The sequence below is a fragment of the Polistes canadensis genome, unplaced genomic scaffold, assembly GCF_001313835.1.
Source record: "Polistes canadensis isolate GaletaPanama2010 unplaced genomic scaffold, ASM131383v1 scaffold_46, whole genome shotgun sequence".
In the NCBI taxonomy this organism is placed as follows: domain Eukaryota; kingdom Metazoa; phylum Arthropoda; class Insecta; order Hymenoptera; family Vespidae; genus Polistes; species Polistes canadensis.
The window spans coordinates 87,543-111,564 of record NW_014569593.1 but is presented as its reverse complement, the minus strand read 5'-3'; the positions used below and the strand labels follow the sequence as shown (position 1 = coordinate 111,564).

The 24,022-nt window shown below is 36.0% G+C and overlaps 4 protein-coding genes across 6 annotated transcripts in view; 2 read left to right on the top strand and 2 right to left on the bottom strand.

The window, feature by feature from the left end:
* The window catches only part of LOC106785160, a 28,234-nt gene extending 16,886 nt beyond the window's left edge, over positions 1-11,348 (top strand). Inside the window, exons 2-18 of one of the 2 annotated variants that reach the window (XM_014745360.1) lie at positions 406-729; positions 1,210-1,286; positions 1,663-1,876; positions 2,236-2,370; positions 2,511-2,540; positions 2,653-2,734; positions 3,323-3,517; positions 3,601-3,735; positions 3,828-4,068; positions 4,139-4,367; positions 4,488-4,927; positions 5,141-6,120; positions 6,205-6,989; positions 7,349-7,661; positions 7,774-8,023; positions 8,111-8,338; positions 8,587-11,348. In XM_014745360.1, the coding sequence (XP_014600846.1) occupies positions 653-729; positions 1,210-1,286; positions 1,663-1,876; positions 2,236-2,370; positions 2,511-2,540; positions 2,653-2,734; positions 3,323-3,517; positions 3,601-3,735; positions 3,828-4,068; positions 4,139-4,367; positions 4,488-4,927; positions 5,141-6,120; positions 6,205-6,989; positions 7,349-7,661; positions 7,774-8,023; positions 8,111-8,338; positions 8,587-8,792 (4,617 nt within the window). In that variant the 5' untranslated portion in view covers positions 406-652 and the 3' untranslated portion in view covers positions 8,793-11,348. The remainder of the gene's footprint in view (positions 1-405; positions 730-1,209; positions 1,287-1,662; positions 1,877-2,235; positions 2,371-2,510; positions 2,541-2,652; positions 2,735-3,322; positions 3,518-3,600; positions 3,736-3,827; positions 4,069-4,138; positions 4,368-4,487; positions 4,928-5,140; positions 6,121-6,204; positions 6,990-7,348; positions 7,662-7,773; positions 8,024-8,110; positions 8,339-8,586) is intronic. The other variant, XM_014745361.1, reaches the window with a different exon arrangement.
* Positions 11,349-15,097: 3,749 nt separating this feature from the next.
* LOC106785154 (kelch-like protein 10) lies at positions 15,098-18,352 on the bottom strand (the record flags this gene model as incomplete). Its single annotated transcript, XM_014745356.1, has 8 exons — positions 15,098-15,439; positions 16,019-16,186; positions 16,276-16,398; positions 16,492-16,827; positions 16,945-17,156; positions 17,323-17,504; positions 17,579-17,910; positions 17,992-18,352. Coding segments are annotated over 8 exons (1,902 nt in total), but the record flags the coding sequence as incomplete, so codon positions are not given.
* A 150-nt stretch (positions 18,353-18,502) lies between these two features.
* LOC106785220 (kelch-like protein 10) lies at positions 18,503-22,636 on the bottom strand. Its single transcript, XM_014745497.1, has 9 exons — positions 22,017-22,636; positions 21,398-21,735; positions 20,985-21,316; positions 20,729-20,910; positions 20,350-20,561; positions 19,897-20,232; positions 19,681-19,803; positions 19,424-19,591; positions 18,503-18,844 (listed from the first exon to the last, which is right to left on the bottom strand). The coding sequence occupies exons 1-9, from the start codon at positions 22,418-22,420 to the stop codon at positions 18,657-18,659; spliced, it is 2,283 nt and encodes a 760-aa protein (XP_014600983.1). The 5' UTR covers positions 22,421-22,636; the 3' UTR covers positions 18,503-18,656.
* Positions 22,637-23,425: 789 nt separating this feature from the next.
* Positions 23,426-24,022, top strand: part of LOC106785219 (15-hydroxyprostaglandin dehydrogenase [NAD(+)]-like) — a 6,214-nt gene continuing 5,617 nt past the window's right edge. The window contains exons 1-2 of one of the 2 annotated variants that reach the window (XM_014745496.1): positions 23,439-23,570; positions 23,751-23,801. The gene's annotated coding sequence lies outside the window, so the exon portion shown is untranslated. Of the gene's footprint in view, positions 23,571-23,750; positions 23,802-24,022 lie in introns of both variants that reach the window. The other variant, XM_014745495.1, reaches the window with a different exon arrangement.

Here is a 24,022-nt window from a genome sequence, read left to right as displayed (position 1 = left end):
AAAAAAAAAAAAAAAAAGAAGAAAGAAATCAACACATTGCGTTCACATTGCTGCTGCTTGTCTTACGAATAAACAGAGACGGCTGAATAATTCAATGAATTTTTTTTACGAAAAGATTATTTATTTTTTCCATTTAATATTGCGCAGAACATTACATAATCGACATTTTAAAATTAGACAAATGCAGAGAAAACAAAATAAAGAATGATAAGTATAGTATATACATACAACGTTTAAAATATGTTTACATATTGTATAAGAAGAATTTCTAAACAAAAAAAAATCAGGATTCACAAAACAGTCGACTTTTGGGAAATAAAATCGAATAAAATATAAAATAAGAAAGAATAATAATATTCTGATTAACACGTAAGTCACGTACATTTCTTTCTTATCTCTTGGCAGAGGACCTTTGGCGCTGAAGAGAAAAAAGGTCCAAAAGGGAGGAAGGAAGGATGGCAGGTGGAAGGAGTATAGCATCATCGTCTAAGCAGACGAAACATCGTCCTGCGCAAAGTTGGCCCTCGTACGATTAGGGAGAATCAAGATAGAAAGGTGATTGGACAAGGAAAACGAAGAGAGAGGGAGTGAGAGAGAGAGAGAGAGAGAGAGAGAGAGGGAGGGGGTGATTCCTTCCATCCTGAGGATCGAGATGAGCGATCTACAGGCCACCCTCGAGTTCTCCCTCGAGCTCTGCAAGTTCTACAATGTTGACCTCTTTCAACGAGGGTAAGGAAGAAAAAGAAGAAGATGAAGGAGTATTGAAAGTCTTCTTTGATTGCAATACTTATGAAAAAAAAAAAAAAAAGAAAAAAAAAACGGTCTCCTACGACCGTTCAATTCGTGTTAGGGAATCCCGTAGTAATATAGAAAACGATCACCACTCCTTATGATAAACGTGAAAAAAAAAAACAAAGAATCGTCAACGATTTTTTCATCACAAACTTTTTACTATTTTCTATTAGAAAATTCTCTTTTTGTCACATTGGAAATAATCCTAATTCGATCAATGAATGCGTTACGGGGAATGATGAAACAATAGTAATTCCTGTCGTTTATTGTGTTGTTGTTTTGGATAGGAATAATTTTTGTCGTTGAAGTCAATAAAATTACGTTACACGCGCGTGTGAAATAATATTAATTTAAAAAAAGGCAAGAACTTTTGGTTCAATTTAACATACATACATTCGACCTTATTTGTTCATTTAGATATTACCAAATACGGACGGCTCTTCGAGTGTCGCCAAAATTACCGGTCAAGGTGGAAGTCAATCAGCTGCGCAATCGTGAGTGGTCTTTTTTTTCATCATTATCGTCAGACCTGAGTTGTTAAATTGATTTTTAAAATAGAATTCTCAGATAACGATTCGAATGGATCTACATAATATGATACTTTACAATATATTACACTATATCGTTATTATTAAAAATAATTTCATTTGAGAAGAAAAAAAAAAAAAAGAAAAAGAAAATTAACGAGATATTAAAAAAAGTGTCTCTAGTGAAATGGGTAATATCTTTTAATAATACTAGATTGATGAAACAATCAGGAACGTTAAAATTGCTAGGGAAGAAGAGAAATCAATTTACTCGGGTCTAATCGAATCATCGTCACCCTATTCTCATTGGCCACTAGGGGAACGTAAAGAACCATCATTTTAGATTCGTTGGAGGCACCAGGCACGAGCAAACGCTTTCCAATCCTGTACAGAAACGAAGAGGTGACACTCGGTACATCGGTACTATTTCGAGCACATGTGCTTGTACACAGTCACAAGATCGAGGAGGCCCTGTCTCGCACCCACTTCAATCTTGGCGTCGAACTATGGTTCAGCGAAAATACACAACCCGGAAATATGGCATGCGTGTCATCGAGGTGAGCACTTTAACGGCTGCTCTTACTCTCCCTCTCTCTCTCTCTCTCACACTCTTTTTCTTTCTTTTACTCATTTACAATCGGTTTATCTCGATCACTGTAGAGAACGTAGAGACTCATGGACATACACATACATAATAGAAACAGAATACTATTTTACTAACACACGCATTAAAAACAAGAAGACACATTGACGAACTTTCCAATGAAACGGACGACGAAAATCGATACTTTCGAACAGTCGTGTGTGCACTGTGCCTTTCTCTCTCTCTCTCTCTCTCTCTCTCTCTCTCTCTCTATCGTTTTTCTTTTTTCTTTTTTTTTGTTCTTTCATTATTCTCCGTTCGATTCCTTTTCAGGGCATTGCAGCTAAACTTCGCGCCAACGAAGGGTCTCCATTATCATCTCCCGGTACTCTTCGATTACTTTCATCTCGCCGCCGTATCCATCACGATCCACGCTTGCCTCGTGGCGCTTCATCAGCCGTACATCAAGTCGGTATTTTCTTCTCTCTTTCCTTATCTCTCCTTTTATATTATCACCATTACTTTTTTTTAAATCTATTTACCCTTTTGATATATTATATATCGTGTGTTTTTCTTTTTGTTACCTTGTCCCATGCGCAAACGATCAGGAAGAGCATCCTGCATTACGTTCAAAGTTGGTAAGTTTTCATACAATTTTCCGTTCGATTAGCTTTTTAAAAATCAATTGATTTTTTCTTTTTTTTCTTTTCAAACTGATTAACCAACAACGTGTATATATGGAATTTATAGCGCACCGCGAGGTGGGAAACCTTGGTTGCAATTTAAACAGACGACAGCCAACAGCGAGAACAACGCAACCTTCGGAAACGTTGTGAGTTGAAACGTTGTGACTATAAAGCCTAAGCTTCATTGGTTTTCATTTTTCAATTGATTTATGATGACTTTTCGTTTATAAGTCGTACAGGTTATTATACGACACCTACGTATAAATAACGACAATTTCAAATGACCCGAACGGAAAGTTCAAAGTGGGATGTTTGCGACCGGTATTGCATGGAACGTATGTTACATATGAGTGACGTGACCGTATGTTTCGAAAGCCCAACGTCACATATATGTGACATTGTCCAATGGCCGTTTTAATTTAATGCATTACATATATGTGACGTATATAATAGTCTATAGAACGGACATTTTATCTATAGACACCAACCGTTGTCACATATATGACATATATTTATATATAATGCTTATGTATCTACTTATTTAGTATATTTTTACAAGTATATGAGTAAATATGTGATATGAAATATCGAATAAAAAAACTACGCTTACGAGGCATGCGAACTATAGCAATATGTTTTTTTGTTCTTTTTTTTTGGTTTGTTTTTTATTTTCACAGGAAACGATTGAACCGACAGAAAATTGAATCTATTCATTTTGTTGACTCCTTGTGTAGGAAAGTACTACGAGGTGCGTAGGTTCGGCTACCAGGATGCAACACGCCAGATTGGTTCAACAAGAAGTTGCGAGATTACTTTTAGCTGCTAGGGAATCCCTGTTGAATGATCTGGCCGATTTAGCAAGGCTTTTACCATCTTGGCAGCAAAGGGCACTCGAGCTTGCACAGAACACGCACAAAGAGATTACCAAGGTTTAATTTTGTTTTTAATTTGATTAGTTTTAATGGAAATGTTTTTTGAAAAAGTTCATATCATGTGTTATCTCGATTAACAGATGATGGACACGGAAGAGGCAGATATAGCTCAGCTCTGTGCACAAAATATCGTCCTTTGGCAACACTTTTTAGAAGCTTTCTCAGGTCGCGAAGCTGTTCATCAACATCTCGCTAGAATTCATCATCAGTTGCGAGTGAGATTTTAAGAAACCTGTTGATTCTGATTCCAATTAATTGGGCTTATTTTTGTTCTTTTTGTTGTTGTTAAACAACGATCGTTCTGCAGGTTAAACGTTTTGCGGAGGGGTTTTTCGTATTGGAAAATCCACGAACGTCAGCGGCGGGTTGTTACGATGCTAATTATCAGTCTTATCAGGCAGTGAGCGAAGCAGCACGAAGATCACGTTATCTTGCCTCGTTACCACCGTTACCAGTTCATTGTCCGGAATTGGATGGGGATCTTCATTCGTTGCCTTTGATCTTCGAGGATCAATATGCCGATATGCAACAGAGACACAGAAACAGTAGTAAGAATAACAATTTGGATTAATCGAGATATGAGAATTAATTATATTATAAATATATTATCTTTTTCAGTTCCTAGTATGGACGATTGTAGCTGTGGAATCGCTGCGATTCTGGGATCCAGGACGATGGGAATCTGGTCACCGAGAAGCGAAGGTGCTGCACAGGACATCGGAGCGATGCATGCTAGGTTCGCTACGACCCCTTCGACTTTACCAGCTAGGCATAGCAAGTCTCTCGATCAATTGGGTCCTGAAATGGCGCCATTGCAACCAAGAACTTCGCCTAAGACATTACCCAGGTTTGTTAGATCCTCGTTTCGAATCCATAAATTATCCCTATATGAAACTTTATCTTTGGACGAGTTATCTGGGAATAATTAAATAGTTTGTAACTTTTACTTAACTCGGCTTTAACCCAGATCGGTGTCGACCCAACTATTTCCTAAACAACGTGGTGGAATGAGAAATGCGACTCCACCAGCGACAGTTCCATCGAGAGGAAGGCCAAGGTCAAGGGTATCGTCCACCACCCTCTTCCCACCGTCTGGACAACAGCAGGCCTGTTCAGCGCCAAACCCATCATTGAGTTCCACTCCGGTGATACCTCTTCCTCGAGCCAAATCCACGCAGATGTTGGTGCAAAATCGACAACAAATCGATCCCCAATCGACGTCCATCGGTTCGCTTCTTGTGGCAATGTTCCCCGAGCTACCATCGGACACTCGGCTGCCTGGTTATCGGCCCAACGCTAAATCCTGCGAACAAAATCTAACGGTACCCTCGTATATCAGAACGTTGGATTTGGCCCAACTGGCTGATTGCTTGAATACCGAGAGCAAGTCTTCTCACACGTCTGAAGGTATCATTTGTTTTTTTTACCATTTCTCTATGAGATTTATCCACGTGTCACGTCTTATACATCTTTTGGGTATTTCAATATTTGAATATATATATATATATATATCAAAATAGAAAATGATGCCTTTGAATATTTCCCGAACAATCAGCGCAAACATTTCAAGCAATCCAATATTATCAACATTTCTATGAGTTTCGTTTTTATTTCTTTCAGACTTTCATTCTTTGGATACCAGAAGGATACGATTGGAGCCGAGGAGTCATCGATTGTTAACACGACAAGGGTTCTCAGGCAACGATCAAAATAACTTTCCTGTCGGTAAATCTGGTGCCAACGTTGCTGATGGTTTCTTGCACGAACAGCAACAGCAACAGCAACAAACGCAACCGCTTCATACAGCTACACTTGATAGGATAACGTATCGTGGAAATGCAAGGAAACAGGCACATCAAACAGGTAGTAAATACAATCAAACCAACGGATTGGATACGCGACGTTATCACACGATCGGTAAAACAAGCTCAAGTCACGGACAATCCAATCGGGAAACGCAGGATTCGATAAACGGTGGCACATTGACGAGCAGTCATTCGTTGCTGATGGAACCGTTGTACAGAGTATCGAATTACTCGTCGACAACAACGGATTCATTTTTTTATCGAACTAACGGCACCAGCGGACGCACCCGCGACGAACCTGACCGACCCAAAAGACCGAAAAGTACCGACAGGCTCGTAGACGAGACTGATAGAAACGATTGTTACGAGTTTAGGAGGGACAGAACGAAAAGGAAAGACGAAAGGGTGACTAAATCACCTCGTAATGGTGTTACGTTGTCGTGTTACGTGGAAGAGAAACAACAGAAAAGAGTTCAACGTGATAAAAGAACGATGGACTCGCCTAATGAGCCCTTATACGAAGTGATCGCGCTCAAGGCCGACCCCAAAAGAGAAACCCGCGTCGAGAGAAGAAGGGACAAGCACGGTAGGAGGCCACATTCAGCGCCTGTATTAGACACCGAACGTCCTACCGAGGATGGTAGAAAGTGTGGTCATAGGAACAGGAAACCTGCCCCGCCACCTGCAGCTTATCAGGATCCGGCTATGGCACCTTTGCCTAAATATCGTCATCCACCGCCAGCACCTACGACCAATGTTCTCGAAGTTGAGAATAATAATAAGATTATTCTGAAGGTAATTAATTTCGTATTTTCATTCTATTGTGAATCCATCGGTGGAAATATCGAAAGGTTTATTTAATATTATATCAAATTTTAGGTTGAACCGATAAAATCTCCTAACGAGATACCGGCTACAAACGGCAGAACACCGTCATCCGAAATATCAAGTACCGGTGAACAACCGCCCAACGTGAAAAGACTAAGATGTGCCAGCGTACCCGTGGCACAGAACAAAATCGTAGTCCCACGTAGCGCCGTTTCGCTACCATGCATGCCGATACGCGATAGTAAAGATAGCCTTAGCAACAATCTTCCCGTCATTCCAAATCCCCTTAGTCCGCCGTCCACTCGACCGAGTAGTCCTACGACCAGTTCGAGCTCCAGCAATTTGACGTCTGAGTGTTCAGGTTGGGTTAGCAGCGGTGACACCTCTAGCTCGGAACAAAAACGTAATGCGAGATTATCGAGCGAACAGTTGCGTCAGAAACTTTCCAAAATCGTACCGAGAAAGACAGGCCCAGCAAAGGAGAATAGCAGTCCTATCGAACATTCTTACGAAGAAGTTAGATTGCCACCACCAAAAATGTTCCAAGACGAGCCACCACCTCCGGAAGAGTTTCGTGATCCACCAGCGCCCATCGACAATCCTCTTTATCACGTTTACGAGACGGTCAAAAGAACTAGGAGTCCCAAACAGAACAAGACAGCACCTTGTAGTCCTCAACGGAATCGAGAAAATGCGTACGGTGGTGGTACCGTTTGTTTGGATTGTTATCAAGAAGGCAAAGAACTTTTACAAAGTACCCAGGACGATTTGATAAACTTCAAAAAATGTAAGGAAGAATTCAAACGACAGATGAGCTTCTCCGGTAGGATTTACAGGTGTGTACATTATTATATTTTGAGGATCGTGCTTTTGGTCCCTCCGATACTCTTCTTCCAACAGATTGACAATTAATTCCTCGTTTTATTTCTTGAAATGAATCTTTTATTTCTTTCCGCTAACGCAACAGTGTTAGCACTTGTGTGCTGCTTCATCAGCACCAACTAGCAATAGTCTGCTGCATTTTTTTATTTGGATTTAAGTTTCGCCGCCACACATTTCTTCTGATTTTCTTTCTTTCTTTCTTTCTTTCTCTCTCTCTCTCTCTCTCACTCTCACTCTCACTCTCACTCTCATTTCCGAGTCCACCTTTCCATTCGTATTTTAAGTTCTCTTTATCTACCTTACCCCTATCTAGAGAACGCAAGGAAGCGCAGTATCGCTTCCATAAGCGTGCCCGTTCCTTCGGATACGGTGACCTTCTGACCCCGTCGTCGATTCAACCTTTAAGATCGAATGTGCCTCTTAGTGATTACCCAAGCCTGGCCTCGACCTTGCCGTATTTCCACATCAGCGACGAGTACCGATTATTCTCGCCGGAAGGTGCTCACCTAATCGTTTGCGTACATGGACTCGACGGTAATGCAGCTGATCTACGTCTCGTCAAGACTTATCTCGAATTGGGTCTACCCGGGGCACACTTGGATTTTCTCATGTCTGAGAAGAATCAAGTAAGTTTGTTTTTTTTTGTTTTTTTTTTATTCTCCATAATCATCCCCTGTTTCTCTAATCTCAACAATGAAAACATAATTATCGATATTGAAGAATCGAATTGTTTTCAAGGGTGACACATTCTCGGACTTTGACACTATGACGGATAGATTGGTCGCTGAGATTCGTCATCACATAGAAATATCGGGCTTGAATCCAACGAAAGTGAGCTTCATCGGACACTCTTTGGGGACCATCATTATTCGAAGTGCTCTAACACGACCACAACTTCGGCCACTTATTCCACGTTTGCACACCTTCCTTAGTTTAAGCGGACCTCATTTAGGCACTCTTTATAATACCAGTGGATTGGTTAACGCTGGTGAGTACGATTATTCTTAAAACAGTCCAATGTATATATATATACATATATATACTTGTTTTATCTGATTTTATCTGATTATACCAGGTATGTGGTTCATGCAAAAATGGAAAAAGTCCGGATCGTTGCTTCAACTGGCAATGAAGGACTCGCCGGACGTCAGGCGTTCCTTCATGTTTCGTTTAAGTCAAAAAAGCAATCTGCAAAATTTCAAACACGTACTTTTGTGCGGAAGCGCTCAAGATCGTTACGTACCGCTTCACTCGGCGAGAATTGAACTTTGCAAGGCTGCCGTACGTGATCCGTCCGATCAAGGTATTGCAATATTTGACTTATAGAAAAATATTGATTTTTGTTTGTTTGCTTTTTTTTTTTCTTCAATCGAGTTTTTTCTTAGATACACACAAGCAAGGATGCATCAATTATTATACGACACACAACCCGCATAGAAAAATATCATTTCGTTGTAGATATTATATAATTATTAATCAATTAACTCCTCGTATATATAATTTGTATCCAGATTTTGAAATGAAATTATTGACATTATTTTTCATTTGTAGGGGCAGCGTATCGCGAGATGGTGCACAACATACTCTATCCCGTGATGTCGGCATCCGGTGTGAGTTTGGTCAGATACGATGTCCATCATGCACTACCACCGACAGCAAATGCACTTATCGGCCGAGCAGCTCACATCGCCGTCCTTGACTCCGAGCTTTTCATCGAGAAATTTCTCCTAGTTGCTGGTCTTAAATATTTCAGATAAGGGAACATGCAACATGATGGGATCGAACACATTCGCGGATCCAATAATAATCATTCATCTTTCATTCACACGGGGATGTGTACTATCACGATTTTCGATGTGTACACATTATTACAATTAAATAATAAGTTAATAGGAGCAGCCAAAAAAGAATGACGAAATTATTAACGAGAAAGAAGATATTAAAGAAACGAGAAAAATATATGTTTAGAAGTGATGAAACGTTTGAAATGAATTCAAATAATAATTAATCCGTTTCTGATTGTAAGTATGTGAGGAGATGCCGCACGATAATAAGGTAGTTCGATTTAAATGACGAAGAAGAAGAAGAAGAAGAAGATAAACAAACAAATAAAACGATTACATTTTAATTAATAAAGAAAAAAAAAAAAAAGAAGTAAACGATTTTTCCCCCCCGCGATCGAATCGGTTCGAGAAAACTTTTTTTTTCCGGCCTAGCTCCCCGTCGAGTTACGATCGAACAATTTTTAGGAAAGTTGCAAACGAAAAAGAAAAAAAAAAGAAAAAAAAAGAAAGAAATTCTCGAATATCATCGCGACGAATCCTCGTAAATTTAAATGCCAATAATTTTCATCGATAATATCGCGAAAAAAAAAGTCATACGTAAACTTTAACAAATAGGGTTAGTTTAATAAGACCATCGATCGAACGTAATTGGTTCAACATTGGCCAATCTGTGCGTTGCAACATATAATATATAAATACGTTCGTATAGTTTCGTGTCTTTTTTTTTCTTATTTTTTAAAATTTCGCAAGAAAAAAAAAAGAACTCGTAATCGATTCGCGACATTCAGTCGCGATGTAAAATATTTAAATACTGACATACTTATCGCGTATTCAAAAGTATGTAAACAGTGTTTCGCTGACTCCTATCAAATAAAGAATTCATTAAGGAAAAATTCATTTATTAATGATAAACATTCATTTATAATTTATATCTCAATTATCGTTAACTTTTATAACGTTAATTGAAATTTGTAATCTCATCAGATTAAACGTTTTTCATCGCGAAATCGTAAAACGTATTCAAAATAATCGAACCTCGCGTATCCACCGTATTTATTCTCTATAAGTATTCATCGAATTTATAAATAATTCTTATTACGTATGATTCAAATTATACTAAACCCCCTTCCGTAGTCCCGTCTGACTTGGAAATTACATATCGAAATTTTGTCCGTTTAAATGAATTTTTTCTCAATCAACCCCCCTCTCCCCAAATATAATAACGTTTACATATTTTCTTCTCACTATATTCAAAATAAATTAAATGATCATTGAACGAATTATTTATTCGTATATTCAAAGGTATTAAAAACATTATGTTTCTTACAATTTATATACAAAATTAATTTAGCCTACAGAGGGTGTCAAACAAATCTTTACAATTAATTCTAATTGTATAAGTGTTTTTTTTTATTCTTTTTAACGTAAGAGTCAGCGATTCGCGGGCGTATTTGAAAGAAAAAGAAAAGAAAAAGAAATGTAAGATTTAAAAAAAAAAAAAAAAAAAAGAAATTAAAAGTAAAAAATATAAAATAAAAAGTACGAGAGAATGAGAGAGAAAGAGAGACAGATGAAGAGAGGAGCAGTTTGGGAGACAGAGAGAGATAGAAAAAAGAGAGAATGAGAAAGAGAGAGACAATGCTAGAAAATGCATTTGTCTAGCATTTAGGAAAGTTACGAAACGCATGTCAATTGTTAACCTCAGATAAGTGTGAGTGCGTCCCGTGCGCGTGTTAAAAAGAGAGAGAGGATGGATGAACAAACAAACAAACAAACAAAAATAAGAAAGCGTAAGAAAAAAATAAAATGAAACAAAAAGGACGATGGACGAGATGAATAATTAGAAGAAAACGAACAAACAAACAAAGAGAAATAATAACACAATAGAAGAAGAAGAAATAAAATAAGAGAAAGACAACACAACACGAATTAGTGAAATATAATTCGTATATAATATAATTCGTGATATATTATTCTCGTTGGTGTTGTTTGTTGTATTGCTGTGTCGCACGACGATCAGAAGATTAATTATAAACGCGTATAAAAAAGAAAAAAAAAGAAAAAAAAGTGATTGATAAAGAATTTTGTAAGGAGCTTGACTAAAAAACGAGCTTTGACGAAAGTGTGCTCGACGAACGGAATATTAATAAAAATTACGCACGCGTCTTCTTTTTGATAGGGAAGAAAGACAAACGAAAGTTTTGTTTTGTGTGGGACTAAAAAAAAGTTACGAAAATGTAATAATATTTAAAGAATGGACAACAAGTTGAAACGAGGAGGATAGGAAGGACAGAAATGAAGGAAAGGAAGGAAGGAAGGAAGGAAGGAAAAAAAAAACGTTTCAGGTATATGAAATCCCTCCAATACTAGATCTCAATTGCTCGTAACAATCTACGAAGAATTATAAATAATTAAATAAAAACTTCGACCACAAAGCGGACGTTCTACAAAAAAGAAATACGCCTATTACGATCGATCAATCGTCGTCGGAATGAGATAAAAAGAAAGGAAAAGAAAGAGAAAAACAGACAGAGAGAGAGAGAGAGAGAGAGAGTGAGAGAGAAAGATGGAGGGGTGGGGGAAAAGTGAAAAAGAAAGAAAATAAAATAGAATTAAAAATTAGTCAAATGAAAACGATAAAAGTGGAAAATGGCGTTGTAGTGTACATCATCGTCGTAGCTTGTCGATCATTAATTGTATAATTAGCTTTTAATTAATTATCGCTAAACAATAAGACTCTTGATAAGACTCTTAAGTCGTCGGTGCTAAGTATCGAAAACCTTCGTTTTTTGACTTTCTTTCTTTCTTTCTTTTATTTTTTTGCTTATTATTGTTCTCTTCTCTCTCTTCGATAGTAAACAATTATTTATTATTTATGGATAGCTTTTTGATTCGAGAGATCAATTCGTTCTGTTCTTATTTTTCATTTTAATCGTAATATTAACCCCTTGGCATAACGATGGCATCTTAGATACGTCATATTTTTTTGGTCTTTATACATACTTTATAGAATTAATATTAATTTAATTTGTAATAATGGTATCTCGTTAACCCTTTGACTACGATTATGGCAACTATTGCCACCGTTTGCATATGAAAAGTAGATTAAACAAATTGTATACCCAAAGAAACGTCTGTTAAAAACGAATTATATTATTTTCCATTATTTATACAGATTGTACAATTGTTTAAACGATGAAAATAAGTTAAAAATGTGTTGAAAAATATAACTTATATGTATTCGAAAGCCAATTTAGTAGCTACAGGGTTAATGTTCATTATTATTGTATAAATGATTTGATTAAATTGATATTTAGTCGTGTAAATATTTCGTTATATTTTTTTTTTTTTTCAAACTTTTATAATTGTTCAATCGTTCAACATAATGAAATTTTATATTTTTCTAACACGTCGAATTTCGTAATTTGATTTTCGATGTCAAGGGGTTTGATGAAACAAAACTTTGAATGAATTGAATTCGATGAATGACGAAAAACGATATCGTTCCTTTTAATCGCGAGTGTGTGTGTGTGTGTTTTTGAAAAGAAAAATAAAAGAGAAAGAAAGTGAGTTGCAACAAAATGGAAATTGTACGCGCGCGCGAATTTTGATTCGATTCCTTCTTTTAAGATAGATTAAGTTTCACTGTAAATTTCTGAGCGAGACCCACATATTTAAATTCAACTTCCTTTTTCAATGGGCTGGTATCCCATGTAAAGAAAGAGTAAAAAAAAACAGAAAGAAAACGTGTATGTATGTTAACGTTTGTATGCGTGTACGCATGTACGTATGTACGTATGTATGTATGCTTGAGAGAGAGAGAGAGAGAGAGAGGTACATTCTTAAATAATTATTATACGACCATACGATAACAAAAAATTATATTAACGATTTTTAAAAGTCATTAATGGTAACGATAATTACATAATACACGAAAAAAAAAAAAAAACGGATCGATTATTATAAATGAAAATATTCGTTCGAAACGTAAACAAAAAGTTTCTTTCGTTTTCTCTTTATCCGACGAAATGAAATGAAAAATCACATTGTAAAAAAAAAAAAAAAGAGAAAAAAAAACTGAAAGATAACTCAGCGACCGCAGTAAGAAAACAAAAAAAAAGAAAAAAAAATAGGAAAAAGTATAAGAATAGATACGAGATTGAAGAAGAATATTATGAAAACGTAGGATTATGTTAGAGAATGATCTTCTTTATGAAATAATTTATTTTAACTCTCTATAGTCCTGCAGGATTTAGAAATATCACACACGTATAAAATACACTATTTCTTGTTTAAATTAATTTTGTTCAATAATAATAATAGGATACACACGTATCTTTCCGTATAATTTTTTTCTTTTTTTTATAAGAAAATAAATTTGTCTGTAATTTTTATTAAATTTAATTTCAAAAATATCGCAATAAATCTGATATTTTTTGAAAATCTTTTTTTTTTTATTATTATTTGATTTTTAATTACATTTATTTACATTTCAATACATGAAACATGACTAAACGTATTTCGATGTCCCCTTTAAGAATTTAATTCGTTATTAATTTAATATCTTTTTTCTTACAATAAAGAAAAATCTTCGGACTGTAGAGTGTTAATTCATTGCAAATAATAAAAAAAAAAAAAAAAAAACAGAAGAAAAGAAAAATCACGTGCCACAGGAATTTTCATTAAATTCTTATCAAATGTAATTGATTGCTCGCGTATTCGTATATGAGTATCCTTGCATTCGTAATATCGTATCGAGAATTTATTATGCATACGTGTACCTTGCGAATTGACATTACACATGTAAGTCAATATATGTATATTACATAATATACATATTATATATATATATATATATATATAATATAAATCTAACTTTTGTCGCGTAATTTTTTTTAATTTCTTAATCATCGTTAATCAACGTATGGCACAATTTTTCTAACCGGCTCGTATATATTGACGAGAATGAAGAATTTGAAAAAAACTGCCACCACGAAGATATCGATATAACGCGTGTCCATCTATAATATATATAAATTATATGATACACGCGTATATCCTTTATTAAACCGCGATGAATAAATAAACAAAATAAAAACAGAAATATTTAAAAAAAAAAAAAGAAAAAAAAAGGAAATGACAACATTTGCATTCGCAAAATTTTAGAAGGAATTTTACTTGACGGATTTTTCTCGACATTTGAACGAACGAACGAACGAATGGCAATTCTTCGATTGTCGAAATTGAAAATCCACTTTTTTTTTTCTTTTTTTTCCTCTCCCCAATTGAGTTTAACCAATGAGGTCACAAAAGTATTTGTCAATACAAGCAGTATGTACGATTTTTGTGGAATAAGAACGTGCATCACGTGAGAAGGATTTGAGAGAGTGTGTATGTGTATACGTGTGTGTGTATGTGTTTGTGTGAGAGAGAGAAAGAGGTAGAGAGAGAGAGAGAGAGAGAGAGAGAGAGAGAGAGAGAGAGAAGCACAAGAAAAAGTTAAAGGAGTTTGTCGTTAAGGGAGAAACACCAATGAAGATGTAATAATGTATACACTATACATAATATATGAGTACATATGAGAAAAAAAATGAAATAAATCTATACATAAAGAGATAGATTAATATAAAATTTTAGATTTATTTAATGGACGGTAAATTAGATGCATCCCGAATAACCCAATTGTGTTCAATATTCTAATTTATTCCTATTTATTATTATTTTATTATATGTGTATTTTATTTATTTTTTTATATTTTCAAAGATATATATCTTCTCTTAATTTATATTTATATATATATAAGAAAAAAAGAAATGGATTAAAATCAATCTAAGATTTTCAAACAGCGGATATATAATTTTATTAATATCAATAAATATTCTTTTTCTCTCTGATTACATAACAATCACGATAACGAACAAAAAATTGGGGAATGTAATATTAGAAGAATAAAAAAAAATATTAAAAATCATTGTTCTACTCGCTTATTCTTCGAAATAAAAATTAAGCATTTTAAAAAACGCTATGGATAATAAAATTCATCCTGTTCGTATTATAATCAGAGAAATTAAAATTAAAATCGTATGTAAACGCGCGTGATCCGTCATCGTGTGTAAATTTTACAAACGTTTAAAAGATAAGGAAAAAATTAAAAAAAAAAAAAGTATATATCATAAAACGACATAATTGCGATCGATTGATGTATAAAAAAAAAGACAGAAAAAATAAAAAAGAAACACATTTGAGTAAATAAAAATTCTTTCGCGTTAGATTATTTTCTAAAAAAAAAAATGTTGTTTTACGCTTGCGTTATAAGTGCTGCTGCTGCTGCTGCAGTGGATATTTTGTCGTTAATAATTTACGAAATAATAATGAAAAAAAAAATCATTTGATATAGAAAATATCATCCCTTGTTCTCCTGTTAATCGACGTTACGAAAGATTTTCTTGCTCCTCGTCGTTAACATCGTGAAAATTTGCAACAACACCCTCGGCCATACCATCGATTGGTCCAGCAGCATCCCTACCGACAGCTTCGTCTATGATCATAGCAACATTTGTCTCGGTAGGACCTTCTCCTGCTTGATCCGGCTTACTTCGACTATTCGTAGTAGCTTGTCCTAAATATCAACGACAACATTTTTGTTTGACAATAACTCGAAGAATTACAAATTAAATCCCATTTATATCTATAAACTCTAAATTATCCTAATATTAATTTCATAAATTCTTGTTCAATCGTTAATGTTACGTTACTTTATAAAATTAAAATGTTCTTTTTCAATTTGTTATTTCAATCAGAAATACCAACCGAGTATTACCCTCGGCAAAAAAAAAAAAAAAAGAAAAAAACACATCTGACGATGAGATACAACAAAATAAGGGTATGATTTATTGATAAAATTCGAATTTAAATGCAAGGTATGAATTGTTACAGATATAAAACGGAACTATCCAACGGTGTAATAAATTACGGACCCAACGTAAAATCGTTAACTTCCATAAAACATACATATATACATATATATATATATATTTACTAGCCCTTTTTGCTTGCTATAACTATCGTTAAAATAAATATATTTCGCGTGCAACCTAAGATAATTTATTTTCTTTTTGAAATGTATGCCAAAAGGAAGTGAGAAAATTACAAAAACAAGAAAAAAAACTTTCAATATAAAATAAAATGATAAAGTTACCTTGACCAAGATCTCGTACTTTGCTCAGGTAAGAATAATCTCGTGCATTCGAGAGACCCGATATCACACAGGCACTAAGTGCACTTCGATTTAGATTCATCGGTGATGCGTCGTACCATTCGTTGTTGTCCGCATCGTAACACTCGACGTAAGCGATCGTAGTGGTACCTGAGAAAAATACTATGACTTGATCTAACAACGAGAGATTATCATTTAAATGAATCGTCCGAATAATATCAAATTAATTTTAAACTGACCGTTGAAACCTCCAATGACGAATATCATGTCGTCGAGTATAACAGTGGCAAAATTACTCCGCGGACTGAACATTTCCGTGACTTCCTGCCAATTCTCGGAATTGTTTGGACTGTAACGTTCTCCTAAAAGGAGATCAACGAGATGGCTAGAGAAAAAGGTAGAAAGGATTCACCTAATTATCGCTCGGATTTCGAAGATATCGAAGAAACCTTCACCGGAACTTAGCCTAATGAAACCATTGAAGCCACCCAATGCGTAAAGACTATCGCGAAAGGCAACCAATGAGACACCGGATCTAGGACTGATCATTGATCTAATGTAACTCCACTGATTGCTTTCTAGATCATAGACCTCAGCGGAATCGAGAATTTCTTGACCATTGAAACCACCGACGATGTAGATCTTATTGTTAAGTGCAGCCGCACTGGCGTCAGAACGTTGCCGATTCATCGACGATATCATTTCCCATTGATTCTTCTGTGGCTCGTATCTTTCCGCTGAATTCATTCTGGTCCTTCCATTGTACCCTCCCAATGCGTAAATCTTGCCACCTTTTTGTTTGTTTGTTTTTTTTTTTTCCAAAAATTTTCGTCACATCAGTTCAATGATTTCTTGATATATCTACGTTATTATATAGTAATGACAATTTGCAATCGTTTAACCCTCACCATGCGTACAAACGCTAACGTAACACCTAGCGTGATACATGCAAGCTCGTTCACGCCATTCCTTTGTCACCGGATCGAAACATCGTACAGTATTGAAATGTTCGTTCCCATCGAATCCTCCAATCATGTAGATGAGATCATTTAGAGCACAGATCCCGTGATAAGCTCGTGGTGTTAGATCCGTGCTTACTGATAGAAACCATCTGTCAGCTCTGAAGTTGATATTCATACAGATGGTGTTATATATGATTTTTATGACATATTTTTTGTAATACTTTGATCATTTTCTTCTAAATCCTTTTCCTTTTTTTTTTTTTTACTCTTTTCTTTGACTCTTAGAAAGCCTAATCGTTTAAATGACAATCCAAGGAATATTACCTAGTGTCGTAAGTCTCGACGAAACTAGTCGGAGAACCGGCACTCCAGCCACCAATCGCAAAAAGTATTTCGTAGGGTACTCGTGGTCTCGACAATGGATTCCTCATGTCGATTTCTCCATTTTGTTTGCTATCCTGTTCGGTTAAGTAAGTCTTTGCTGACTGTAATATTCGTTGACAGGCCTAGAACGAAAATAACATTCCAAATTGAAATACCGATTGAAATAATACTTTTTTGTTTTTTTCTTTCCACCTACTTCGTCTTCCCTAACGAATTTCCAATTGAGAACGTTCTCGAGAAAATAATTGTAACTCATCGATCCGTAACGAATACATTCTAACAATTTTCCCAAGTTAATTTTTCTTTCATCTATTTTATACTCGAACCAAGTTTTAACAGCCTCGAATACTATTTCCTCGTTTTTAACGTTTAATTCGTCGTCCAACAATATCGATTCCAATTCTTCCGCTTGTAATTCCTTGAACTCCGAGCTCTCGTAAAGTATTTGTTTGAAATGATGACGAATGTATCTCTTACCTTTATCCTCGAGATCCCGACAGAAATAATGACGAGCAAATTTAAATATTCCTATCAATAACACGGATAAATTATAGAAGAATCCGATCAAGAAATTAATTTCAATCTTATCGATCGTATAAGTATGTGTACCTAAACAATTATCCGGCTTGAGTTCTTGCAAGAGAAATTGACAACAGAGTTGAACGACCCCGAGTACTTCGAATTGATCTGCCAAAGGTAGAAGTTGTTCTACGTTGTCAGCGTTTACGTTGCAGGTGCCAGTGTAAGCATAATCGAGGATCAGAGCAAAGATTTCACTGGGAACCGAATCGATAACTACCTCGGTAGTCTCACTTTTTCCACCCTTGAGGCTGTTAGTGAATAGGGCTTTGAAGTAAGGACTAACCGCGGAAAGTATGGCTCGATGAACAGGAAATAACTCGTCCTTGGCACACCTGATGGCACCGTCGCAAAGCTGTCTATTCGCTCTAAACAACAGCAACAACAAAAGAAATGAATCGTTGATTATACCGTACGGTTTCTTGAGTGTCTTCTTCTTCTTCAAAAAAAAAAAAAAAAAAAAAAAAAAAANAAAAAAGACAGAAAAAATAAAAAAGAAACACATTTGAGTAAATAAAAATTCTTTCGCGTTAGATTATTTTCTAAAAAAAAAAATGTTGTTTTACGCTTGCGTTATAAGTGCTGCTGCTGCTGCTGCAGTGGATATTTTGTCGTTAATAATTTACGAAATAATAATGAAAAAAAAAATCATTTGATATAGAAAATATCATCCCTTGTTCTCCTGTTAATCGACGTTACGAAAGATTTTCTTGCTCCTCGTCGTTAACATCGTGAAAATTTGCAACAACACCCTCGGCCATACCATCGATTGGTCCAGCAGCATCCCTACCGACAGCTTCGTCTATGATCATAGCAACATTTGTCTCGGTAGGACCTTCTCCTGCTTGATCCGGCTTACTTCGACTATTCGTAGTAGCTTGTCCTAAATATCAACGACAACATTTTTGTTTGACAATAACTCGAAGAATTACAAATTAAATCCCATTTATATCTATAAACTCTAAATTATCCTAATATTAATTTCATAAATTCTTGTTCAATCGTTAATGTTACGTTACTTTATAAAATTAAAATGTTCTTTTTCAATTTGTTATTTCAATCAGAAATACCAACCGAGTATTACCCTCGGCAAAAAAAAAAAAAAAAGAAAAAAACACATCTGACGATGAGATACAACAAAATAAGGGTATGATTTATTGATAAAATTCGAATTTAAATGCAAGGTATGAATTGTTACAGATATAAAACGGAACTATCCAACGGTGTAATAAATTACGGACCCAACGTAAAATCGTTAACTTCCATAAAACATACATATATACATATATATATATATATTTACTAGCCCTTTTTGCTTGCTATAACTATCGTTAAAATAAATATATTTCGCGTGCAACCTAAGATAATTTATTTTCTTTTTGAAATGTATGCCAAAAGGAAGTGAGAAAATTACAAAAACAAGAAAAAAAACTTTCAATATAAAATAAAATGATAAAGTTACCTTGACCAAGATCTCGTACTTTGCTCAGGTAAGAATAATCTCGTGCATTCGAGAGACCCGATATCACACAGGCACTAAGTGCACTTCGATTTAGATTCATCGGTGATGCGTCGTACCATTCGTTGTTGTCCGCATCGTAACACTCGACGTAAGCGATCGTAGTGGTACCTGAGAAAAATACTATGACTTGATCTAACAACGAGAGATTATCATTTAAATGAATCGTCCGAATAATATCAAATTAATTTTAAACTGACCGTTGAAACCTCCAATGACGAATATCATGTCGTCGAGTATAACAGTGGCAAAATTACTCCGCGGACTGAACATTTCCGTGACTTCCTGCCAATTCTCGGAATTGTTTGGACTGTAACGTTCTCCTAAAAGGAGATCAACGAGATGGCTAGAGAAAAAGGTAGAAAGGATTCACCTAATTATCGCTCGGATTTCGAAGATATCGAAGAAACCTTCACCGGAACTTAGCCTAATGAAACCATTGAAGCCACCCAATGCGTAAAGACTATCGCGAAAGGCAACCAATGAGACACCGGATCTAGGACTGATCATTGATCTAATGTAACTCCACTGATTGCTTTCTAGATCATAGACCTCAGCGGAATCGAGAATTTCTTGACCATTGAAACCACCGACGATGTAGATCTTATTGTTAAGTGCAGCCGCACTGGCGTCAGAACGTTGCCGATTCATCGACGATATCATTTCCCATTGATTCTTCTGTGGCTCGTATCTTTCCGCTGAATTCATTCTGGTCCTTCCATTGTACCCTCCCAATGCGTAAATCTTGCCACCTTTTTGTTTGTTTGTTTTTTTTTTTTCCAAAAATTTTCGTCACATCAGTTCAATGATTTCTTGATATATCTACGTTATTATATAGTAATGACAATTTGCAATCGTTTAACCCTCACCATGCGTACAAACGCTAACGTAACACCTAGCGTGATACATGCAAGCTCGTTCACGCCATTCCTTTGTCACCGGATCGAAACATCGTACAGTATTGAAATGTTCGTTCCCATCGAATCCTCCAATCATGTAGATGAGATCATTTAGAGCACAGATCCCGTGATAAGCTCGTGGTGTTAGATCCGTGCTTACTGATAGAAACCATCTGTCAGCTCTGAAGTTGATATTCATACAGATGGTGTTATATATGATTTTTATGACATATTTTTTGTAATACTTTGATCATTTTCTTCTAAATCCTTTTCCTTTTTTTTTTTTTTTACTCTTTTCTTTGACTCTTAGAAAGCCTAATCGTTTAAATGACAATCCAAGGAATATTACCTAGTGTCGTAAGTCTCGACGAAACTAGTCGGAGAACCGGCACTCCAGCCACCAATCGCAAAAAGTATTTCGTAGGGTACTCGTGGTCTCGACAATGGATTCCTCATGTCGATTTCTCCATTTTGTTTGCTATCCTGTTCGGTTAAGTAAGTCTTTGCTGACTGTAATATTCGTTGACAGGCCTAGAACGAAAATAACATTCCAAATTGAAATACCGATTGAAATAATACTTTTTTGTTTTTTTCTTTCCACCTACTTCGTCTTCCCTAACGAATTTCCAATTGAGAACGTTCTCGAGAAAATAATTGTAACTCATCGATCCGTAACGAATACATTCTAACAATTTTCCCAAGTTAATTTTTCTTTCATCTATTTTATACTCGAACCAAGTTTTAACAGCCTCGAATACTATTTCCTCGTTTTTAACGTTTAATTCGTCGTCCAACAATATCGATTCCAATTCTTCCGCTTGTAATTCCTTGAACTCCGAGCTCTCGTAAAGTATTTGTTTGAAATGATGACGAATGTATCTCTTACCTTTATCCTCGAGATCCCGACAGAAATAATGACGAGCAAATTTAAATATTCCTATCAATAACACGGATAAATTATAGAAGAATCCGATCAAGAAATTAATTTCAATCTTATCGATCGTATAAGTATGTGTACCTAAACAATTATCCGGCTTGAGTTCTTGCAAGAGAAATTGACAACAGAGTTGAACGACCCCGAGTACTTCGAATTGATCTGCCAAAGGTAGAAGTTGTTCTACGTTGTCAGCGTTTACGTTGCAGGTGCCAGTGTAAGCATAATCGAGGATCAGAGCAAAGATTTCACTGGGAACCGAATCGATAACTACCTCGGTAGTCTCACTTTTTCCACCCTTGAGGCTGTTAGTGAATAGGGCTTTGAAGTAAGGACTAACCGCGGAAAGTATGGCTCGATGAACAGGAAATAACTCGTCCTTGGCACACCTGATGGCACCGTCGCAAAGCTGTCTATTCGCTCTAAACAACAGCAACAACAAAAGAAATGAATCGTTGATTATACCGTACGGTTTCTTGAGTGTCTTCTTCTTCTTCAAAAAAAAAAAAAAAAAAAGAAAAAAGAAAAATAAAAAAGGAAAGAAAGCTAGGATAATTTATTAATTCGTATTTTCAAATATTCGATATTATTCGAGTACCCAATTTAAGAAGCATATAAATATAATTGTTATTGTATTTGTATTCGACAAAGTACGAATAATCACGCAAATGATTTCCTGCGTGACTAGGTCTAAAGAAATAACCTAAGTTCCGACCAGACAACCGGGAACTCGACGAGGGCGTAATTGGAGGGGAGACAAACGCACTTCCTCACTCTGGCGGTTTGTTTTCTCTTGCACTGTTTCAGTGCAAGAACAGCTGTAGTATGGAAACGACGTCTCGTTATATTAGATTGGGCAACTATAGTATCCTGAACATCATTCTGACGTAATTGTCCATCGGCTCTTGGCCTTGAACCGAGTCGTCGACCTGGTAACGACGACAGCAATGGCCGTAGAATAAACAATGGATTTCTTCCTTGTCTTCCTCTACTACTTGCACCACCACCGCGTCGCCGATAAATTCCTCTTAAATCTTCCTCCCTCGAATCCTCTTCGCTTTCGTTATCAAAGCCAGTCAAAACGTAACCGCGGAGACTCGCGGCCATGACAGACGAAGCCCGAAAATGTCCACATTTGTGTTTATCCGATACTATTTCCTAACTCGATTGATCGATCACAGCTGGGTGTGTGTATGTGTGTGTGTGTGAGAAAAAGAGAGAGAGAGAAAGAGAGAGGGATTCATTAATCGAATTCAATTCGTATCTTACTTCCGACTGGATCCTTCCATCTTGAATATTTCATCGGAAATGAAAAATTGATTTTTTTTTTCCACTCCTCTATCTCTTTTTCTTTCTCTCTCTCTCTCTCTCTCTAAATATATATATATATGTCTCTCTACTCTTAGGTCGTACGTATGTAACTTGTAAATTATGGAACGAGGGTGAGCCGAGGAAAAATTGATGACTCTTCCCAACGTGTGAGTAACCTGCTAGGGTAAACTCATCCCTTTATTTTTTCCGTGATTAAAACATATTCAACGTTTCAATGCAATATAATTCAATTATAATACATATTTCTCTGAAATAATGTGAATCTAATAAAAATTCGAATAAAAAAAAGAAAAAAAAAGAATTCTTTTCATCGTCTCGATGAGATATTTTTGCATTTATCTCTCGATACAGACAGATTTATAAAGAATAAATACGCATACTTATGAATATTTTCGCACGCGTGTTCGCGAAATAAATAATAAAACAGATAAAATGATTACAAATAAGAATAGGATTGATGAATAAGAAAAGGGGTGGTTGAGGTGGAGTGTGGGGAGGGAGGGGGTGGTAGATAGAGGTTTCGTTTCATTTCAAGGGCGGGGTCGATGTCGGGGTTTTCTCGTACTTCGAAATGGTGTGTATCCGAAACTTAAGGGATGGCTGAGGGAACGGTGGGAAGAAGAGAGAGAGAGAGAGAGAGAGAGAAAAACAGTGGGGATGGAAGGTTAAGGGCTGGCTAGGGGGCGCAACTCGCGCCTACGCAGCTTGTACACGCGCGCGCACACACACACACATACACACACGATTGTCAACATAAGTGTGCACGCAACCAACCGCGCCAATCAATATCCAGCTATATAGGGTGTCGGCACAAGTTCACTTCGCTGTGGGAATTTAGGCGAGTCTCGTCGATCTTCATCCAGTAGGAACCCGACCACCACCAACAACCAACCACACCTCCCCGAAGCCTGGAATCTTAAAACACGTGCGTGTGTTCTCTTTCTTACAATCTTTCTTTCTCTCTCTTTCTCTCTATACTTATTTTCTATAGGATATACGTGTGGTCCTGCTGTTTCTGTATGTGTGTGTGTGTGTGTGTGTGTGTGTGTGTGTGTGTGCGCACCCCCGTACCGGAGCTACGACACACGTTTCGCTTTCGTTCCAGTATCTGTCTCCGGCTCCTCGAGACAGGAGAACCAACGGGAATTAAAAGAAGGTATGGAAAATCGGATAAAGATAACGCGAAAAAAAAACGATAACGATAAACAGTGATTGCGCGTTCGAATTACGCTTTCTTTTTTATTTTTTTTATAATATTAAAAATCGTTTTTTAAGATATAAATATTATACATAATATTATATATTTATCCTTATACTCTTTTGATTTTTATCTTTAATTTTTTTCCTCTGCACTTTTTTCATTTTCTTTTTATCCTT

Coding starts and splice junctions, on each gene's coding strand:
- LOC106785220 (XM_014745497.1), bottom strand. CDS start 22,420: ATGGCCGCGAGTCTCCGCGGTTACGTTTTGACTGGCTTTGATAACGAA. Junction 21,317..21,397: donor CAAGCCGGATAATTGTTTAG/GTACACATACTT, acceptor TGTTATTGATAG/GAATATTTAAATTTGCTCGT. Junction 20,562..20,728: donor GTCGAGACTTACGACACTAG/GTAATATTCCTT, acceptor TATCAACTTCAG/AGCTGACAGATGGTTTCTAT.